Consider the following 15821-nt stretch of genomic DNA (forward strand, 5'->3'; position numbering starts at 1 on the left):
TGTGTGTGTGTGTGTGTGTGTATGTAGTAATAGCACCAGGTCAGAGCAGGTTGCTGACGGCAACCACCAGAGTCTGACAATCGTTGCCATGACAAACAAAAGGCAGAACCCCAGAGTGTGGGGTGAGAGGTGGAAGGGTCTGTCGCCATGGCAACAGCCAGAAACAATGAAAAAAAGAGCCAGACAGAGAGAGAGAGACAGAGAGAGAGAGAGACAGAGAGAGAGAGCCAGACAGAGAGAGAGAGACAGATGAAAACCAGAACCTTTAGTGAGTAAGTGAATTTTGTTTGTGTGAAGTTTTTCTGAAGACAAACGTCCTCGTCCTGACGGACCCTGTTGTTGTGAGACGTTGCCATGGAGACCACGCCTCCTTAAATAACCTCCAACATTGTGATAAATCAGACTATAGAGACAGAGAGGATTGTGGGTAAAGATGCAAACACAGAGACACACAGATGAAGGTTTGTATAAATCTGTGAGAGACATGAAGACGACAGCAGGGGGCGCTGCAAACATCTGTGCTCACAGTGACTTAATACAACACTGAGGCGACAGTTTAATGACGATTATTATGATGAACGTGTTGTTAGAATGAGAAGCAGAACAATTCAGGGTTAAGACCTGGTTTCAGGGTTAAGACCTGGTTTCAGGGTTAGGTTTTTAGTTGTGATGATTCCAGTTAGGGTCAGAGGCTGTGTGTGCGTGTGTGTGTGTGTGTGTGTGTGTGTGTGTAAAAAGCAGTTTGACAACAAGTTAAAGAGAAAAAAAACTCTAAAACATTATTACATTTCAACATATCGAGCGTTTTTCGTCTCCACACAGACTCCGCCCACCCGCGGAGGACGGAGGCCCGGACGAAAGCACGGACGCTGGCACCTTTGAATCGGTTAATCCTGACTATTTTAATCCTTCACTCACTTCAACAAAGAGACAAAACTTCAGAGGTTCAGGCACAAAAACAGAGTCTGTGTGAAAATCCTGCGTCTGCGCGGCGAGCGGCGCGTGAAACACGATGTTGTTAAGAAGCGATGAAGCAAAGTCACCGTTAATCCGTTAATCTGTTAATCCTCACACTTAACGCTCGCAGATGAAGCTCCATTTACAACCTGCCCGAGTCCTGACGACTCATCAACAACAGCAGCGGTGTGTGTGTGTGTGTGTGTGTCACAGACAGATTAACAGATTAACAGATTCAAAAACAAAAAAAAGTAAATAACAAGAGTGGAAATAAACTCAAGCTACATTTAAATTATGAGGAAAATACAAATATAAGATTATGTTCTTTTCTTAACGGCATCGCTTCAGTTTAGGCTCCGCCCCCTCCATTAAAACAACAGTAAAACATCCAAAAATACAGTTTTAAAAAAAACATGTTGTCAAAAGTGCTCAAATAAAGAGTGCGGCCATTTTTTTTTCTCTTTTTTCATTATGAGGCAGACTTGATTTTTTTTTTTCCTTTTGTTTCTAGCAGTGTCCTCTGGAGGACATGAGGACATGAGGACAGTGGGTGTGTGTGTGAAAACAGCAGCAGAGGAGGAAGTTAAAGATGGAGGCGGACCGGTGGTCCGGTGGGTCCGGTCAGGTTGCAGCAGAAACTGGGTTCAGCTCTCTCCGCCTCCTCCTCAGTGGCCAGAGGGCGGAGCTCTAACCGAGGCTGGTGATGTTGGCCTTACCACCAGGTGGCGCCACGATGCGCTGCGTGTTTCGGCGAGGAATGTTGTCGTCGACTTGAGCGCCTGAGAGAGAATGACCGAGGAAGAAGATTTAACGCAGAGTTTCATCCTCCTCCTCTTCCTCACATAGGCCTCACACATTAGATTACATAATCTATAGATCATTTATATATATATGTATAATCTATAGATTATAAAGAAAGAAACTTTATTTCATGTTATCTTCGATCATTGTTTGTTTGCAGTTATAAACGTACAGTAAGTTAAAGATTTACATACCTCTATAATCCCTGTTTCTAACAATAATAATAACAATAACTGAGAAGATCTATGTTGTAGAAACATCAGGAGAGTCTGAGGTGCTTTGAGTCAATGACTGAAATATGAACGTGTGAACGTGTGAACTCGTGGTCACGTGTTTCACTGACCGGACAGACTGAATCCAGACTGGTGCAGGTTTCGGACCGGCTGGTTCGGCTGCTTGGCAGGTGAAGTCTTGGCAGACGAGGCCGGGCTCATGGTTTTAGGAGTGAGGGACACTTCGCAGACCGGACCGTCGTACAGTCCTCGTGGAACTCCGCGCAGCTCAGCGAGCTTCGGTGGGAGGAGACAAGACGAGCAACAGTCACAGCAGAGAACAGCATCGGCTCAGGAAACAGGAAACAGGAAACAGGAAACAGGAAAGATTAAGTTACCCTGCTGCGAGCTTTGATCCTCTTGTAAACGTAGTCGGGGAAAGGTTTTCGGGCCACGTATCGTCCTGAGCCCTCGCTGACGTGAAGGTTCCCGTCCTCCAGGATGATCTTCCCCTGGCTGATGACCACCAGAGGACCTCCTCTCACCTCTGTGCCTTCAAAGATGTTGTACTCCACAGTCTGAACGACAGCATGACAAACCATACCATAATACCATGGAATATAGAACCTTTGATTCTGTCAAACACAAAAGGTACATTTCCCAGAATGCCTTGCGAACAGTCTCTTTTGAGGCTCGTCCTGTCTCTGTCTTGACGTTTGCACGAGCTCAGGATTTTCATGTTGTCATATATAAGCAGCAGCTCCACCCATTACACATGTCCATGCTACACTGAAGGATTGTGGGTAGTGAAGCGTTTTCTCCTCGACATCATGAACAAAATCTTACAGACTTCTATGGGAAAATCTAGCATGTGTTGACCTGGTTACCATGGTAACCGCGGTGACCATGTTTTGGCTGTTGATTAAAATGTCTGTGCAGGAAATGAATGAATGAGTGAGTGAGTGAGTGAGTGAATGTCTCAACGTCTCCTCGTTAAATCATGGCAGCAAAATAACAACAGTGATTCATCGTCTCCACATGATGTTTCCTGACCACGACGACGAAGAGGATGATGAAGACGGTGATGATGACATCATCGTGTGAAACTGCAACTTCACTCAGTCACGAGGATCTCACTCAAACCATGTCCAGAGCAACATGGAGCGCCTGAGGTTTGTGATCCTGGCATGTTAAACTGGATTAGCATGGATTATAGATTATAGATGAAACATCACTTAGGGAAGGAGTTAAAGTTAACTTCAGCTGTGTGTGTGTGTGTGTTATTTCAGATTACCATGACCTCAGATTTAGCTCCTGTAGTGTTTAGAGACATCACAGCAACCAACACACACACACACACTGCGGTGGACAGACTAAACAAAGTACTAACCTTAACCATAACCAGTTAATATCTGACCATAACCTTAACATAACCACAAATATGAACCAGACACTGAAACAGTCCCTCAGAAACCAGGTTCTGCCTCATTAGGACCAGGGTTTGGTCTCCATGAGGACTACACACACACACACACACACACTCAGAGATGATGTGTTCCAGTTCTCTGGCAGAGTTAAGGATGACATCATCAGTGTGTGCGGTCCACGCCCTGTCAGTCTAACACACACACACACACACACACACCGACATTCGACATGATATGAGGGGACATTGTGTGTGTGTGTGTGCGTCATGTGCGGTGTGTGTGTGTGTGTGTGTGTGTGTGCGGTGTGTGTATGGTGTGCGTGCGTGTGTGGCGTTGGCGGCGTGTGTGCGTGGCGTGTACCGAGTTGTGGCTCTTGGCTGAGATGATCTTGGTGACGTCTGGATCCCACAGCACCAGGTCAGCGTCTGAGCCCACAGCGATGCGACCTTTGCGCGGGTACAGGTTGAAGATCTTGGCGGCGTTGGTGCTGCTCACTGCCACAAACTGGTTCTCGTCCATTTTGCCCGAAACCTGAAACCAGAGACACAGTTTTCAAGAGGACAAAAATGAAAAAAGAGCGTTTTATTTCAATTGAAACGCAGTTTCTTGAATGTGAATATTTTCTTTGCTCCATAAAACAAATAAAATCATTCAAACGGAATCGTTTTGTGTTTGAGAACGCGAGACACACATTTTATGAAAGAAACAACAAAATCAGACTAAACAGTAGATGAAAATACTTGTTAGTCACAAATGAAACACACAGTTAAACATGTCTGTTATATTATCTGCAAAACACGTGCAGAAGAGGCGGAAATATGCAAATGACATACAGACACATACATTATATCCATATACAGTACTGACTTAAAACTTAAGTAACTTAAGTAAGAATGATTTAAAGTAGATACTGTATTTACTGCATCTATATACTAGTCTGTGCAGGAAATGAATGAATGAATGAGTGAATGAGTGAGTGATATTGTATTTACTGCATCTATATACTAGTCTGTGCAGGAAATGAATGAATGAATGAATGAATGAATGAGTGAGTGAGTGAGTGAGTGATATTGTATTTACTGCATCTATATACTAGTCTGTGCAGGAAATGAATGAATGAATGAATGAATGAATGAGTGAGTGAGTGAGTGATATTGTATTTACTGCATATATATACTAGTCTGTGCAGGAAATGAATGAATGAATGAATGAGTGAGTGAGTGATATTGTATTTACTGCATCTATATACTAGTCTGTCTGTGTCATGAATGAATGAAGTGAATTGACTAGTCTGTGCTGAGTGAGTGTGTCTGAATGAATGAGTGAGTGAGTGAGTGAGTGATATAGTATTTACTGCATCTATATACTAGTTTGTGCAGAAATGAATGAATGATGAGTGAGTGAGTGAGTGAGTGAGTGATATTGTATTTACTGCATCTATATACTAGTTTGTGCAGGAAATGAATGAGTGAATGAGTGAGTGAGTGAGTGAGTGAGTGAGTGATATTGTATTTACTGCATCTATATACTAGTCTGTGCAGGAAATGAATGATGAGTGATATTGTATTTACTGCATCTATATACTAGTCTGTGCAGGAAATGAATGAATGGAATGAATGAGAATGAGTGAGTGAGTGAGTGAGTGAGATATTGTATTTACTGCATCTATATACTAGTCTGTGCATGAAATGAATGAATGAATGAGTGAATGATGAGGAGTGAGTGAGTGATATTGTATTTACTGCATCTATATACTAGTGAGTGAGTTAGTTAGTGATATTTACTGCATCTATATACTAGTCTGTGCAGGAAATGAATGAATGAATGAATGAGTGAATGAATGAGTGATATTGTATTTACTGCATCCATGCAGGAAATGAATGAATGAATGAATGAATGAATGAATGCTATTTACTGCATCTATATACTAGTGCAGGAATGAATGAATGAATGAATGAAGTGAGTGAGTGAGTGAGTGAGTGAGGAGTGTATTTAATCTCTATATACTAGTCTGTGCAGGAAATGAATGAATGAATGAATGAATGAGTGAATGAGTGAATGAATGAATGAATGAATGAATGAATGAATGAGTCAGTGAGTGAGTGATATTGTATTTACTGCATCTATATACTAGTCTGTCCAAACATCAGGTTTAGTTTAAAGATCTCCACTAAACAAAAAGAATCCTGGAAAAGTCGAGCTCGTCAGAGTTTTGACAAAAGTCTGATGATTATTAACCGACTGTGTTCATGTGTTCATGTGTTCATGTGTGAGTGCTTTCACATGATTATAAATGTTATGTTTGGTGCTGACGGTGATAAATGAAGTCGAGAGAGTAAAAGATTTAACGTCACAACGTTTCCATGGTTACACTTCACAGCAGACGCTGTTTGTCGTAAATGAAAAGGACGTACCACACACTTGTCCCAGATGATGGACATCCTCTCCTCTGTGCCGTTGACGCCCTCGGGGATCAGACTGAAGTCGTCTTTGCCCACGGCTCGCTGCGCCGTGTTAAAGGGACAGTGCGCACTTCCTGTCACCTGCAGGTCTCCACTGCAGAGGAGCAGAGGTTAACGTCACTCACACACACCACAGACGCTCAGTGAGACGCGTGCGGGGCGTGGCCTCACCAGGACAGCAGAGAGTTCAGGTAGTCAGGTGTGGTGGGGTCAGGACTCAGCGGAGGAGAGGTGACGAAGGCGGCGGCTTTGGCCCAGTTCTTGCTCCAGTAGTGAGAACCGTCTGTTCCCAGACTGGCAGTGATGGGTTCACCGTAGACCACAGTCCCTGTGAGTTCACCAGCACAGTGACACTGATGCTGACGCTGATCTAAGGTCTATGCGTAAAGGTTCTGTGTTCTTCACTCTCGGTGGAAAAAACCTAAACTCTCCCTTTATGTATTCCTGTTAGTGTGTGAGTGAGGGTTTGTTTTCAGTTGCCATGGTTTCCAGCGGTGGAAAATAAAAACAAACTGAGCAAACAAACGTTGATTTCATTAGAAAAGGACCAGAGGTCTCACCCTTCTTCCGAGCCTGAGCGATGACATCAGCGGCGCTTTTGCTCATCACCTTGGTAACGTAGAGCGGGCAGTTGGTCTGATTGGCCACAGTGACGGAGCGGTTCACAGCCTCCGCCTCCACCTGGACCAAGGAGACAGAAGCAGTTAGAGATGAGACACAATCATCTTCTCTCATGTTTCACTCACTCACTCACTCACTCACTCACAGGGAAACAGATTATTGTCAGCATGGATCGTCCAGGTCATGTGACCTGAGCACGGTCTCACCTCCTCAGGATGACTCAGCACATGACCCTCAGGTCCAGTGATGCCCTGATCCAGGATCCTGCGCTGCTCCTGCACACACACACACACACACACATTAACCCAGGTGCTCAGTGTGAACGTGTAAAAGGGTGAACGCGTGATTGTGTGAACGAGTGAACTTGTGAACTTGGGAACTTGTGTGTGGTACCTCAGCGACAATGTCTCCGTTCTCCGCATGAACCTGAGCGATGGCTCCCAGGTCACGAATCACACTGAACACCTCGTACACCTGCAACACACACACACACACAGACACACACACACAGTTATGAGCTGTACTGACGCAGCCACCAGGGGGCAATAGAAATGGTTTAGCTTCAAATCTTCAAATCACCACAAGCATGATGTTACTAACCCAGAGACACATGCAGATAGATTAGTTTGGTCACTAATGTTATTATATCATTATTATTATTAATATTATTATTATTATTATTATTGTTATTATTTATTTTGTATTATTATTATTATTATTATTATTATTATCATTATTATTATCATTATTATTATTATTATTGTTATTATTATTATTATTATTATTATCATTATCATTATTATTATTATTGTTATTATTATTATTATTATTATTATCATTATCATTATCATTATTATTATTATTATCATTATTATTATTATTATTGTTATTATTATTATTATTATTATTATTATTATCATTATTATTATTATCATTATTATCATTATTATTATTATTATTATAATTGTGTATCATTAATTATTATTTTTTATCTTTATTATTATTATTATCATTATTATTATTATTATGATCATTATTATCATTATTATTATTATTATTATCATTATTATTATTATTATTATTATTATTATTATGATCATTATTATCATTATTATTATTATTATCATTATTATTATTATTATCATTATTATTATTACACATTATACAAATGAAACGACATTGAAAAAGAGGTGAAGGTCAAACCTGAGCATCCGTCAGCTGGAAAAGATCTTTGTACGCCAGGTAAACCAGGAAGGAGTTCACACCTGCCAGAAAAACATTATGAACAAACTTCAGAGTTTTAGAGTTAATAGATAAATTATAAATTAAATGATATATTTCCACTTTACTGTGAGTGTCGTAAACAAACATGCGTGCGTGTGTGTGTGTGTGAGCGTGCATGTGCGTGTGTGAGCGTGCGTGTGCATGTGTGAGCGCGGCGTGGTGCATGTGAGTGTGCGCATGCGCAGGGCGCGGTGCATGTGTGAGCGCGTGCGCAGGTGAGCGGGCGTGTGAGCGCAGGTGTGAGCGCGCATGTGCGCGGTGTGTGTGTGAGCGGCGCAGGCGCAGGAGCGCGCAGGTGCGTGTGAGCGTATGCAAGGCGCGGTGTGAGCTGCAGGCGGCGCGTGGTGTGTGAGTGTGCGGTGTGAGTGTGTGTGCGCGTGTGTGCGCGTGCGTGTGTGCGCGTGCGTGTGTGAGCGTGCGTGTGTGCGTGTGCGTGTGCTCACCATGGTCTTTGACCAGCGTCTCCATGTCCTCCTGAATCCCTCGGTGCCACTCAGTGACGTCCACGTGCAGCGAGTAGTCGCAGCACGACTTACTGTCGGCCCATTCTCGCCACTGCTCGAACGCTGAGAGGAGGCTGACCCCGGGGTCAGGGACCACGTGGTCAACTGTACACACACACACACACACACACACACATTTCAATTGATTTAATTACTGAGTGAACACAATAAAAAGCTGATCATCCCTCACTGATCATGGTGTTTCCTCCGGCCAGCGCCGCCTTGGTTCCCTGGTAGAAGTCGTCGGCTGACGTCATTCCTCGATCCGGCATCTGGAAGCGCGTGTGCACGTCGATGCCGCCCGGCATCAACATGCCGCCGTGAGCGTCGATGGTTTTCACGCCGCCGGGAACGATGAGGTTTTCTCCAATTTGTCTGAGAAAAATACAGAAAAAGAAAAGAATTGAAATGAAGAATCTGTGAATAAATGAACGTTTTTGTCGTCTTTGTTGAGCTGATGAGATGCATTCAAGGACTGTGGTAAATGTCATCACTTCTGCATATTCTACCTAAACCTCAATTTAACTTCATCATTCATTCATTCGTTCATATGTTGTAAGTGTGTAAACTCACTTGATGACTCCGTCCTCCATGTAAAGGTCAGCACAGAACGACTGGTCATCGTTCACGATCTTTGCTCCTTTGATCAGGAGACGATCGCTCTGAAAACAACAACAACAAACGACATTAAACAATCTGTTTACGTCACCATGGACCCTGAACACCTCGTCCCTGAACGCCTCATCCCTCACTCTCCGAGACCCTGAACGCCTCGTCCCTCACTCTCCGAGACCCCTCCGGTGACCCTCTCCGACCCTGACGCAGAGACCCTGAGCGCCTCGTCCCTCACTCTCCGAGACCCTGAATTGGCCCTCACTCGAGACCCTGAGCAGTCACACACTCTCAGAGACTCTGAGCGCCCTCACCCCTCACTCTGAGACCTGAGCTCTCGTCCCTCACTCTCAGAGACTCTGAACATGAACTCACTCTCAGAGACTCTGAGCTCCCTCACTCTCAGAGACCCTCGCCTGAGTCACTCACTCTCAGAGACTCTGAACGCCTCGTCCCTCACTCTCAGAGACCCTGAACGCCTCGTCACTCACTGTGGACACGGAGACCGTAGCGTCCCTGGATAACAAAGACTTCTCAGCTGCAGGACCTACTGTAATTGTAGGAATATTATTATTTTATTCTCTAATCTAATAATCTAATCTAAATCTCTAATTTGACCCCCTGAACGTGCGTGAAAATGGATAAAATAATGGAATTGGCTCAGTAACTGAACCCTTTAACTTCGCAGAGCATTGACCCATCTGCTCGAAACTTGATCCCTCACTCTGTCTGCAAGCCATGACCTGCACACAGGAAGTAGGTCTTCCCAGACAGGAAGTGACCCGTAACATTGCCATACATTGACCAATCTGGACTAAACTTCACAAGCGTGATAAGTGACCCGGCCAGAGCACAGGGTCCAGGGCTTACTCGGCCTGCTGGCGGGGGCGGGGGCTACGAGGTCCCGCACAACGCCGCTTGCAGCTTTAATTATTATTATTATTATTATTATTATTATTATTAATAATAATAATTATTATTATTATTATAATTATTAATAATAATAACATTATTGATCTACACTGTGGGTTGGCTCAGTGGTTTATACTGGTACCCCTGTGTGCAGAGACATCATGGTCACAAGTTCAACTCCACCCCTGGCAGGTTCTACTCAATTCCCTTGTAAGTTGCTTTGGATAAAAGTGTCTGCTAAATGTAATGTAATATGTCATGACATGACACAGTGCCCCCTGTCTGTCAGTGTCCACCGCACTCTATGACTTCATTAAAGATGAATTGTTATTTAATAAATGTGACTTTGTGAAAACTTAGTGAAAACATGAGTCTCGTCATCCGTTCATCACCAGTCTGACGTCAAAGAAACAAATCTGAACATTTTAACCCGATTATTTCATTTCCATGGTGTGTGTGTGTGTGTGTGTGTGTGTGTAGGAGAGAGCGAGAGAGAGAGCGTGAGGGCATGGCAGGAAATGGAAGCTGCTGTCTCCTCCCTGTTTTCTACTTTCTATTCAAACACCACCGTCATCATCACATCAATAATCTGCTCTTCTTTCATGTTTGTGCACAATTTTAACAGCAAATAAACATTGTTTCACAAAAGTATCATAAACATCTGAGACTGAGACAGAGACTGAGACTGAGACAGAGACAGAGACTGAGACAGGAGACATTTGCTCCAGCAGCTGCTGAGCTGACACACACACACACGCACACACACACACACACACGCACGCACACACACACACACACACACCACACACACACACACACACGCACGCACACACACACACACACACACGCACACACACACGCATGACACACACACACACACACACGCACACACACACACACACACAGACAGACAAAGAGAATCTCTGCTCTGACACAAAGACTCTCTCTCAGACTGAAGTGAATGTGCAGCAGATCCAGAGAAGAAGAGTTGAGAAGCTGCAGAATCACGTGAACTCGAGCACTGACGCGTCATCACAGACTCTGTCACAGCGGCTCAGTCTCATCTGCATCAAATCATCCATAAAAACATCTGTGAAAACATCCAGCCTCGTGTGTGCCGCGTCTCTGCCGCGTCTCTGCCGCCTCTGCCGCTGCTGCAGCGGCAGAAACCGTGACGCGCCGGTCACATCCTGCACCCGCAGGCCCACACACCCACATGACCACAGCAGTGGACACCAGAGAGGACACCAGCGTGTGGACAGTCAAAGCTGTCCGTGCAGACTCACTGTGATGCGCGGGATGTTCTTCTTTCCCTGGAAACCAGACATGTTCGCCCGTGTCCGCGCTGCGCTGCGACCAGGACCAGAACTCGGTTTATTGTGATTATTATTAGAATTATTATGGATGAAGATGAAGGAGGAGGAGGAGGAGGAGGAGGAGGAGGAGTGGTCGCTGCACAAATCTGAAGAATCAAACCCAGCAGGCAGAACCTCCTCCTGTCAGAGCTGCTGCTGCTGCTGCACCAACGCCTTTCACACACACACACACACACACACACACACACACACACACACACAGGGAGCAGGAGACAAGGAGGGAAGAGGAGGAGGGACCACTCTTTCCCATAAAAGAAGCCGCACGGAGCATGCGCAGAGCCTCGCCCTGCTCCATTCACAGGAGAGAGAGGGAGGGAGAGAGCGAGGGAGAGAGGGAGAGAGAGAGAGAGAGAGAGAGAGAGAGAGAGAGAGGGAGGGAGAGCGAGGGAGAGAGGAGAGAGGGAGAGGGCGAGGGGAGAGAGAGAGAGAGAGAGAGAGAGAGAGAGGAGGAGAGAGAGAGAGAGAGAGAGAGAGAGAGAGAGAGAGGAGAGAGAGAGGGAGGGAGCGAGGGAGAGAGAGGAGAGAGCGAGGGAGAGGGAGAGAGAGGAGAGAGCGAGGGAGAGAGAGAGAGAGAGAGAGGGAGAGAGAGGTCGACTAATGCCATCAATGTTCCTCTGGGATTAATGAAGGCAGCAGAAAAGAGAACAAGTGAGAAAACAGCTAGCAACCATTTTAAAGAAAGAAAGAAAGAAAGAAAGAAAGAAAGAAAGAAAGAAGGAAAGATTAAGTCTGAGTCCAGATTAACTCCACATTCTAATCTTTTTCCTAATTTTCCGCTTCATCGCAGAAACTCTGTCAGACCAGGACCAGGACCAGGACTCATGAGGTCACAACCTTTAGTGAGTTCTCAAACTGTCATTCATCTGTAGGAATAATGATAATATTCAGTTGAACTTAAATTCAATTAAAAATAGATTGAGTGATTCTTCAGGGTTTTAAAGCTGCAGTACGTAACTTTTTAACAGAAACAAATGTCAGGTGACTTCAGTGTTCAGATCTCGTGTCACCCGGAGACATTCCCGCGCTGCACACAGGAAGTGATATAGTAAAGTCAAACGACTGCGAACTAAAACACAAAGAAAAGTCTCCGCCCGCCCCTGCACTGCTGCTGGATACACACAAACGCTCCCTCAGTCAGGTCTGATAGTTTTACCTGACAGACAAACAAATAACATTGAGAGTGTGTGTGTGTGTGTGGGGGGTTGGGGGGGAGAGTGAGTGAGTGAATGAGTGAGCATCAATAATATAACATGACACCATGAAACTGTGAAGCTTCTGAGAACATGAACATTAAGAACATGAACATTAAGAAGGAAGTCACTGATGATGCTGCACTTTATGCTCTTCACTACAACATGACTCAGCAGATCTTTTCTGCTGAGTCATGGCAGTCAGACAATAATAATATATATAATTACAGTCATGTCATATTTTACAGTCTGTGCCGTGTACCTAATAAAGTGGCCAGTGAGTGTACACACAGTGAACACGGCATTCTGGGAAATAGTCAGAGTGAGTTGCAAAAAATTGAAAGCTTGAACAAACTCATAATGAGAGGATGAAACATCTTTTTTTTTCTTCTATTTTTGGAAATTTCAGCTTTGACTTAAAACCTTCACTAATTATTTTAACCAGGTAGCTTTAAAAAAAGATGTGCTATGCAGGGAGTGTCCATCAGTGTGGCATTCTGGGAAATGTAGTCACTACAAGGTTTAAAAGAAAACTGACCTTTAATTACATTTGTTTTGGCAATATTTAAAATATATAAACTCCATTTGTTTATTTTCACATAAAAACCTTAAAAATAAAAGAGAACTGTGTACCTAATAAAGTGGACAGTGAGTGTACACTAACATCACTGTGGCATTCTGGGACAAAAATGTAAAGCTTTAACAAACTAAGATGAGAGGATGAAATGACTGAGGAAGTGATTTATTGATATGTTTTATTCAGAGTTTAATATTTTATTCAATAGAAATTAGAACTCTGTCTTAAATGTTGTGTTTGGTTATTTTTTTGTTTACTAAATGATTTACCCATAATGCACGTGACTGTTTCAACCAGGCCTGACTACAGAGAGCAGACACTGTGTACCTAATAAAGTGGCAGGGGAGTGTACATGGACTCTTGCATCACTGTGGCCTCATGGGAAATGTTGTCAGAGTGAGCTGCAGAAAACTGAACGCTTCAACAAACTAAGATGAGAGGGTGAAATGAAATCTATAATATAAATGTTGTCATTTAAACTGCATCAGGCCGTTTTCACCAGGCCTTTGAAGACCTGTACCTAATAAAGTGGTCAGGGAGTGACTCTTACATCACTGTGGCATTATGGGAAATGTAGTCTGAGTGACCGCTTCAACAAACATAGATGAGAGGATTACACTTGACTTTTATATTGATGGTGAAAATGAAGTGAATCACATTTCTGATTAAATTCTAATTAAAAAAAATAAATAACGGACAGTGTGTACCTAATAAAGTGATCAGGGAGTGAACATGACTGTGGCCTTATGGGAAATGTAGTGAGCGTGAGTTGCACAGAGAGGAAGCTTCTCAAAGTGTCAAATGAGAGGGTGAAGCAGAGAGAGATTGTGACGTGAATATGAAGACAAACAAAGACTCGTACCTTCCGGTCATCCAGGTTCTGCAGCGCCTCTTTGCCGCTGCTCTCCCGGATCTCCACCTTCCTCTGCACCGGGCAGATGTCGCTCTGCCGGTCGATCACCGGCCGCTCGCTCCTGCCGCCGCCGTCTCTCTCTGAGGCGGAGGACGCGTCCAGAGGACAGAAGACACCGCAGAACTTCTGTCTGCTCCTGGAGCTTCTGTCCGAGCCCAGACCCTGCAGGAAGCCCGGAGCTTCCCCGGTGCTCGACATGCTCACACTCACTCACTCACACGGGCTTCTCTGGGTGGAGCTGCTCCTCACGGATGATGCTGCTGAGGAGGAGGAGGAGGAAGAGGAGGAGGAGGATGAAGATGATGAAGCTTTGCTGCGCAGGTGTGTTTACCCTCTCACTCACACAGAGACACACAGAGTGAATGAATGTGTGATGTATGAGAAGATCCTCCTCCAGTCTGGGATCAGCAAACTGTTCAAATCTGCTGAGTCATGAGTCCAATTCAGCCTCCGTCACACTGAAGAAGAGGAGGTGGATGAGGAAGAAGAGGAGACCAACACCTGCAGCTGAAGCTTTGTCACAAATACACATCCAAACAGCCTCGGGAGGAGGAGGAGGAGCAGCAGGAGGAGGAGGAGGAGGAGGAGGCTTAATACCCGTGTGAATATGTGTGTGTCTGCGGGGAGTTCGAGTTCAGCACCACGGACAGTTCCCCCCCAAAAAGTCACACCCAATCTAACAATAGAGGGCGCTGTCCCATCAGCACCACACCCTCTCACCCTCTCACCCTCTCATCCTCAGTGTTTCTTTAAGAACATCAAGCAATCGTGACTCACTGAAGATTCTGTGACTAAACGACATGTTAGTGACATTTAATCATTTTAATCCCGGGTTATGAGTTTAAGTCGTTACTTAACGACATAAATCTGGACTAAAATCATGTGAAGATTTCTTTTTTGAGGGAACCCAAAAATAATCTCCCATGATCCACCTGTGGGTCTCGAACCAGTGTTTGAGAAACACATATTTGACTCCCGTTGCTGCAGATAAACACGCGTTTTCATGGAGAAACGACATCAGACCTGGCAACCCCTCACATGTCAGTCACACGTTATCATCAATGACATCGCATCAGAGGAGCTAAACGATCGGAGCATGACTCAGCAGTTTCACAGGTGATCTGAACGCATTTAAATCACTAACACCATAAAAATATGATCAATAATCTTTGATCAGAATCAAAAGTTTCTGTCTTTGTTTGAACATGAGACGTAAAGTTTTACTCTATTATTTTATGAATACGTTACAGAAACACAGCAGAAATGAGCTCGTTCAAACCAGTTAAACTCATCAGATTAGGATTATCATGACTTCATGTTCATGTGTAGTATTATTATTGTTCTCATGGTTACCGTATTACTCAGAGTAAAAGTGCACAGTCATTTTAAACAACAGGCATCCACATTTTGTTTTTACACAGAAATAAGAAGATTGTGAGGTTTGAATTAATCAGTGCTGCATGGAGATCAATAACACACACACACACACACACACACAGCCACACACACACACGCACACACATACCAGAACAACAGCTTTGTCCTGCAAGTGGCCACAGAAAATTTTTTAACCATGATGTCAGCTCAGTTTCCATAACAACACAAATGTCTCTGCTGCTATTCCCACAGTGTGTGTGTGTGTCTGAATGTTGAGTGGATTCTGAAAAAGGGAAAAATGTAGAAGGTGCAGACACACACACGTACACTCACACACGTACACACACACACACACTCACTCACACACACAGACACACACACACACACACTCACACAGACACACACACATACACACACACACACGTACACACACACGTACACACACACACACACACGTACACAGACACACACACACACTTGCTGAATTGTCATTCCACAGAAACAAAACAAACGTCGCTCACTCACAGACAGAGGAATGTTCCACTGTTGAATCATTAGAGGGGGAAGTTGGCGGCTCGCCCTGTAAACAGTTGGACA

General features: G+C 44.2%; 1 protein-coding gene across 2 annotated transcripts; it reads right to left on the minus strand.

Moving 5' to 3' along the window:
• Positions 1–1552: 1552 nt before the first annotated feature.
• Positions 1553–14424, minus strand: LOC122762351 (dihydropyrimidinase-related protein 2). Of its 2 annotated transcripts, none has more exons than XM_044017542.1 (14): positions 13797–14424; positions 8841–8929; positions 8458–8642; positions 8208–8372; positions 7684–7745; positions 6874–6954; positions 6687–6755; positions 6420–6540; positions 6031–6187; positions 5812–5953; positions 3758–3928; positions 2369–2548; positions 2102–2267; positions 1553–1736 (listed from the first exon to the last, which is right to left on the minus strand). In XM_044017542.1, exons 1-14 carry the CDS (start codon positions 14043–14045, stop codon positions 1645–1647), a joined length of 1929 nt encoding a protein of 642 aa, XP_043873477.1. In that variant the 5' UTR covers positions 14046–14424; the 3' UTR covers positions 1553–1644. The 2 variants fall into 2 exon arrangements, with proteins under 2 accessions (XP_043873477.1, XP_043873478.1); XM_044017543.1 differs by lacking the exon at positions 13797–14424 and adding an exon at positions 11078–11350.
• Positions 14425–15821: the final 1397 nt, after the last annotated feature.

Source organism: Solea senegalensis, unplaced genomic scaffold (genome assembly GCF_019176455.1).
Source record: "Solea senegalensis isolate Sse05_10M unplaced genomic scaffold, IFAPA_SoseM_1 scf7180000015575, whole genome shotgun sequence".
NCBI classification, from domain to species: Eukaryota; Metazoa; Chordata; class Actinopteri; order Pleuronectiformes; family Soleidae; genus Solea; species Solea senegalensis.

Coding starts and splice junctions, on each gene's coding strand:
- LOC122762351 (XM_044017542.1), bottom strand. CDS start 14,045: ATGTCGAGCACCGGGGAAGCTCCGGGCTTCCTGCAGGGTCTGGGCTCG. Junction 8,373..8,457: donor CGGAGGAAACACCATGATCA/GTGAGGGATGAT, acceptor GTGTGTGTACAG/TTGACCACGTGGTCCCTGAC. Junction 6,955..7,683: donor TCCAGCTGACGGATGCTCAG/GTTTGACCTTCA, acceptor TGTGTGTTGCAG/GTGTACGAGGTGTTCAGTGT.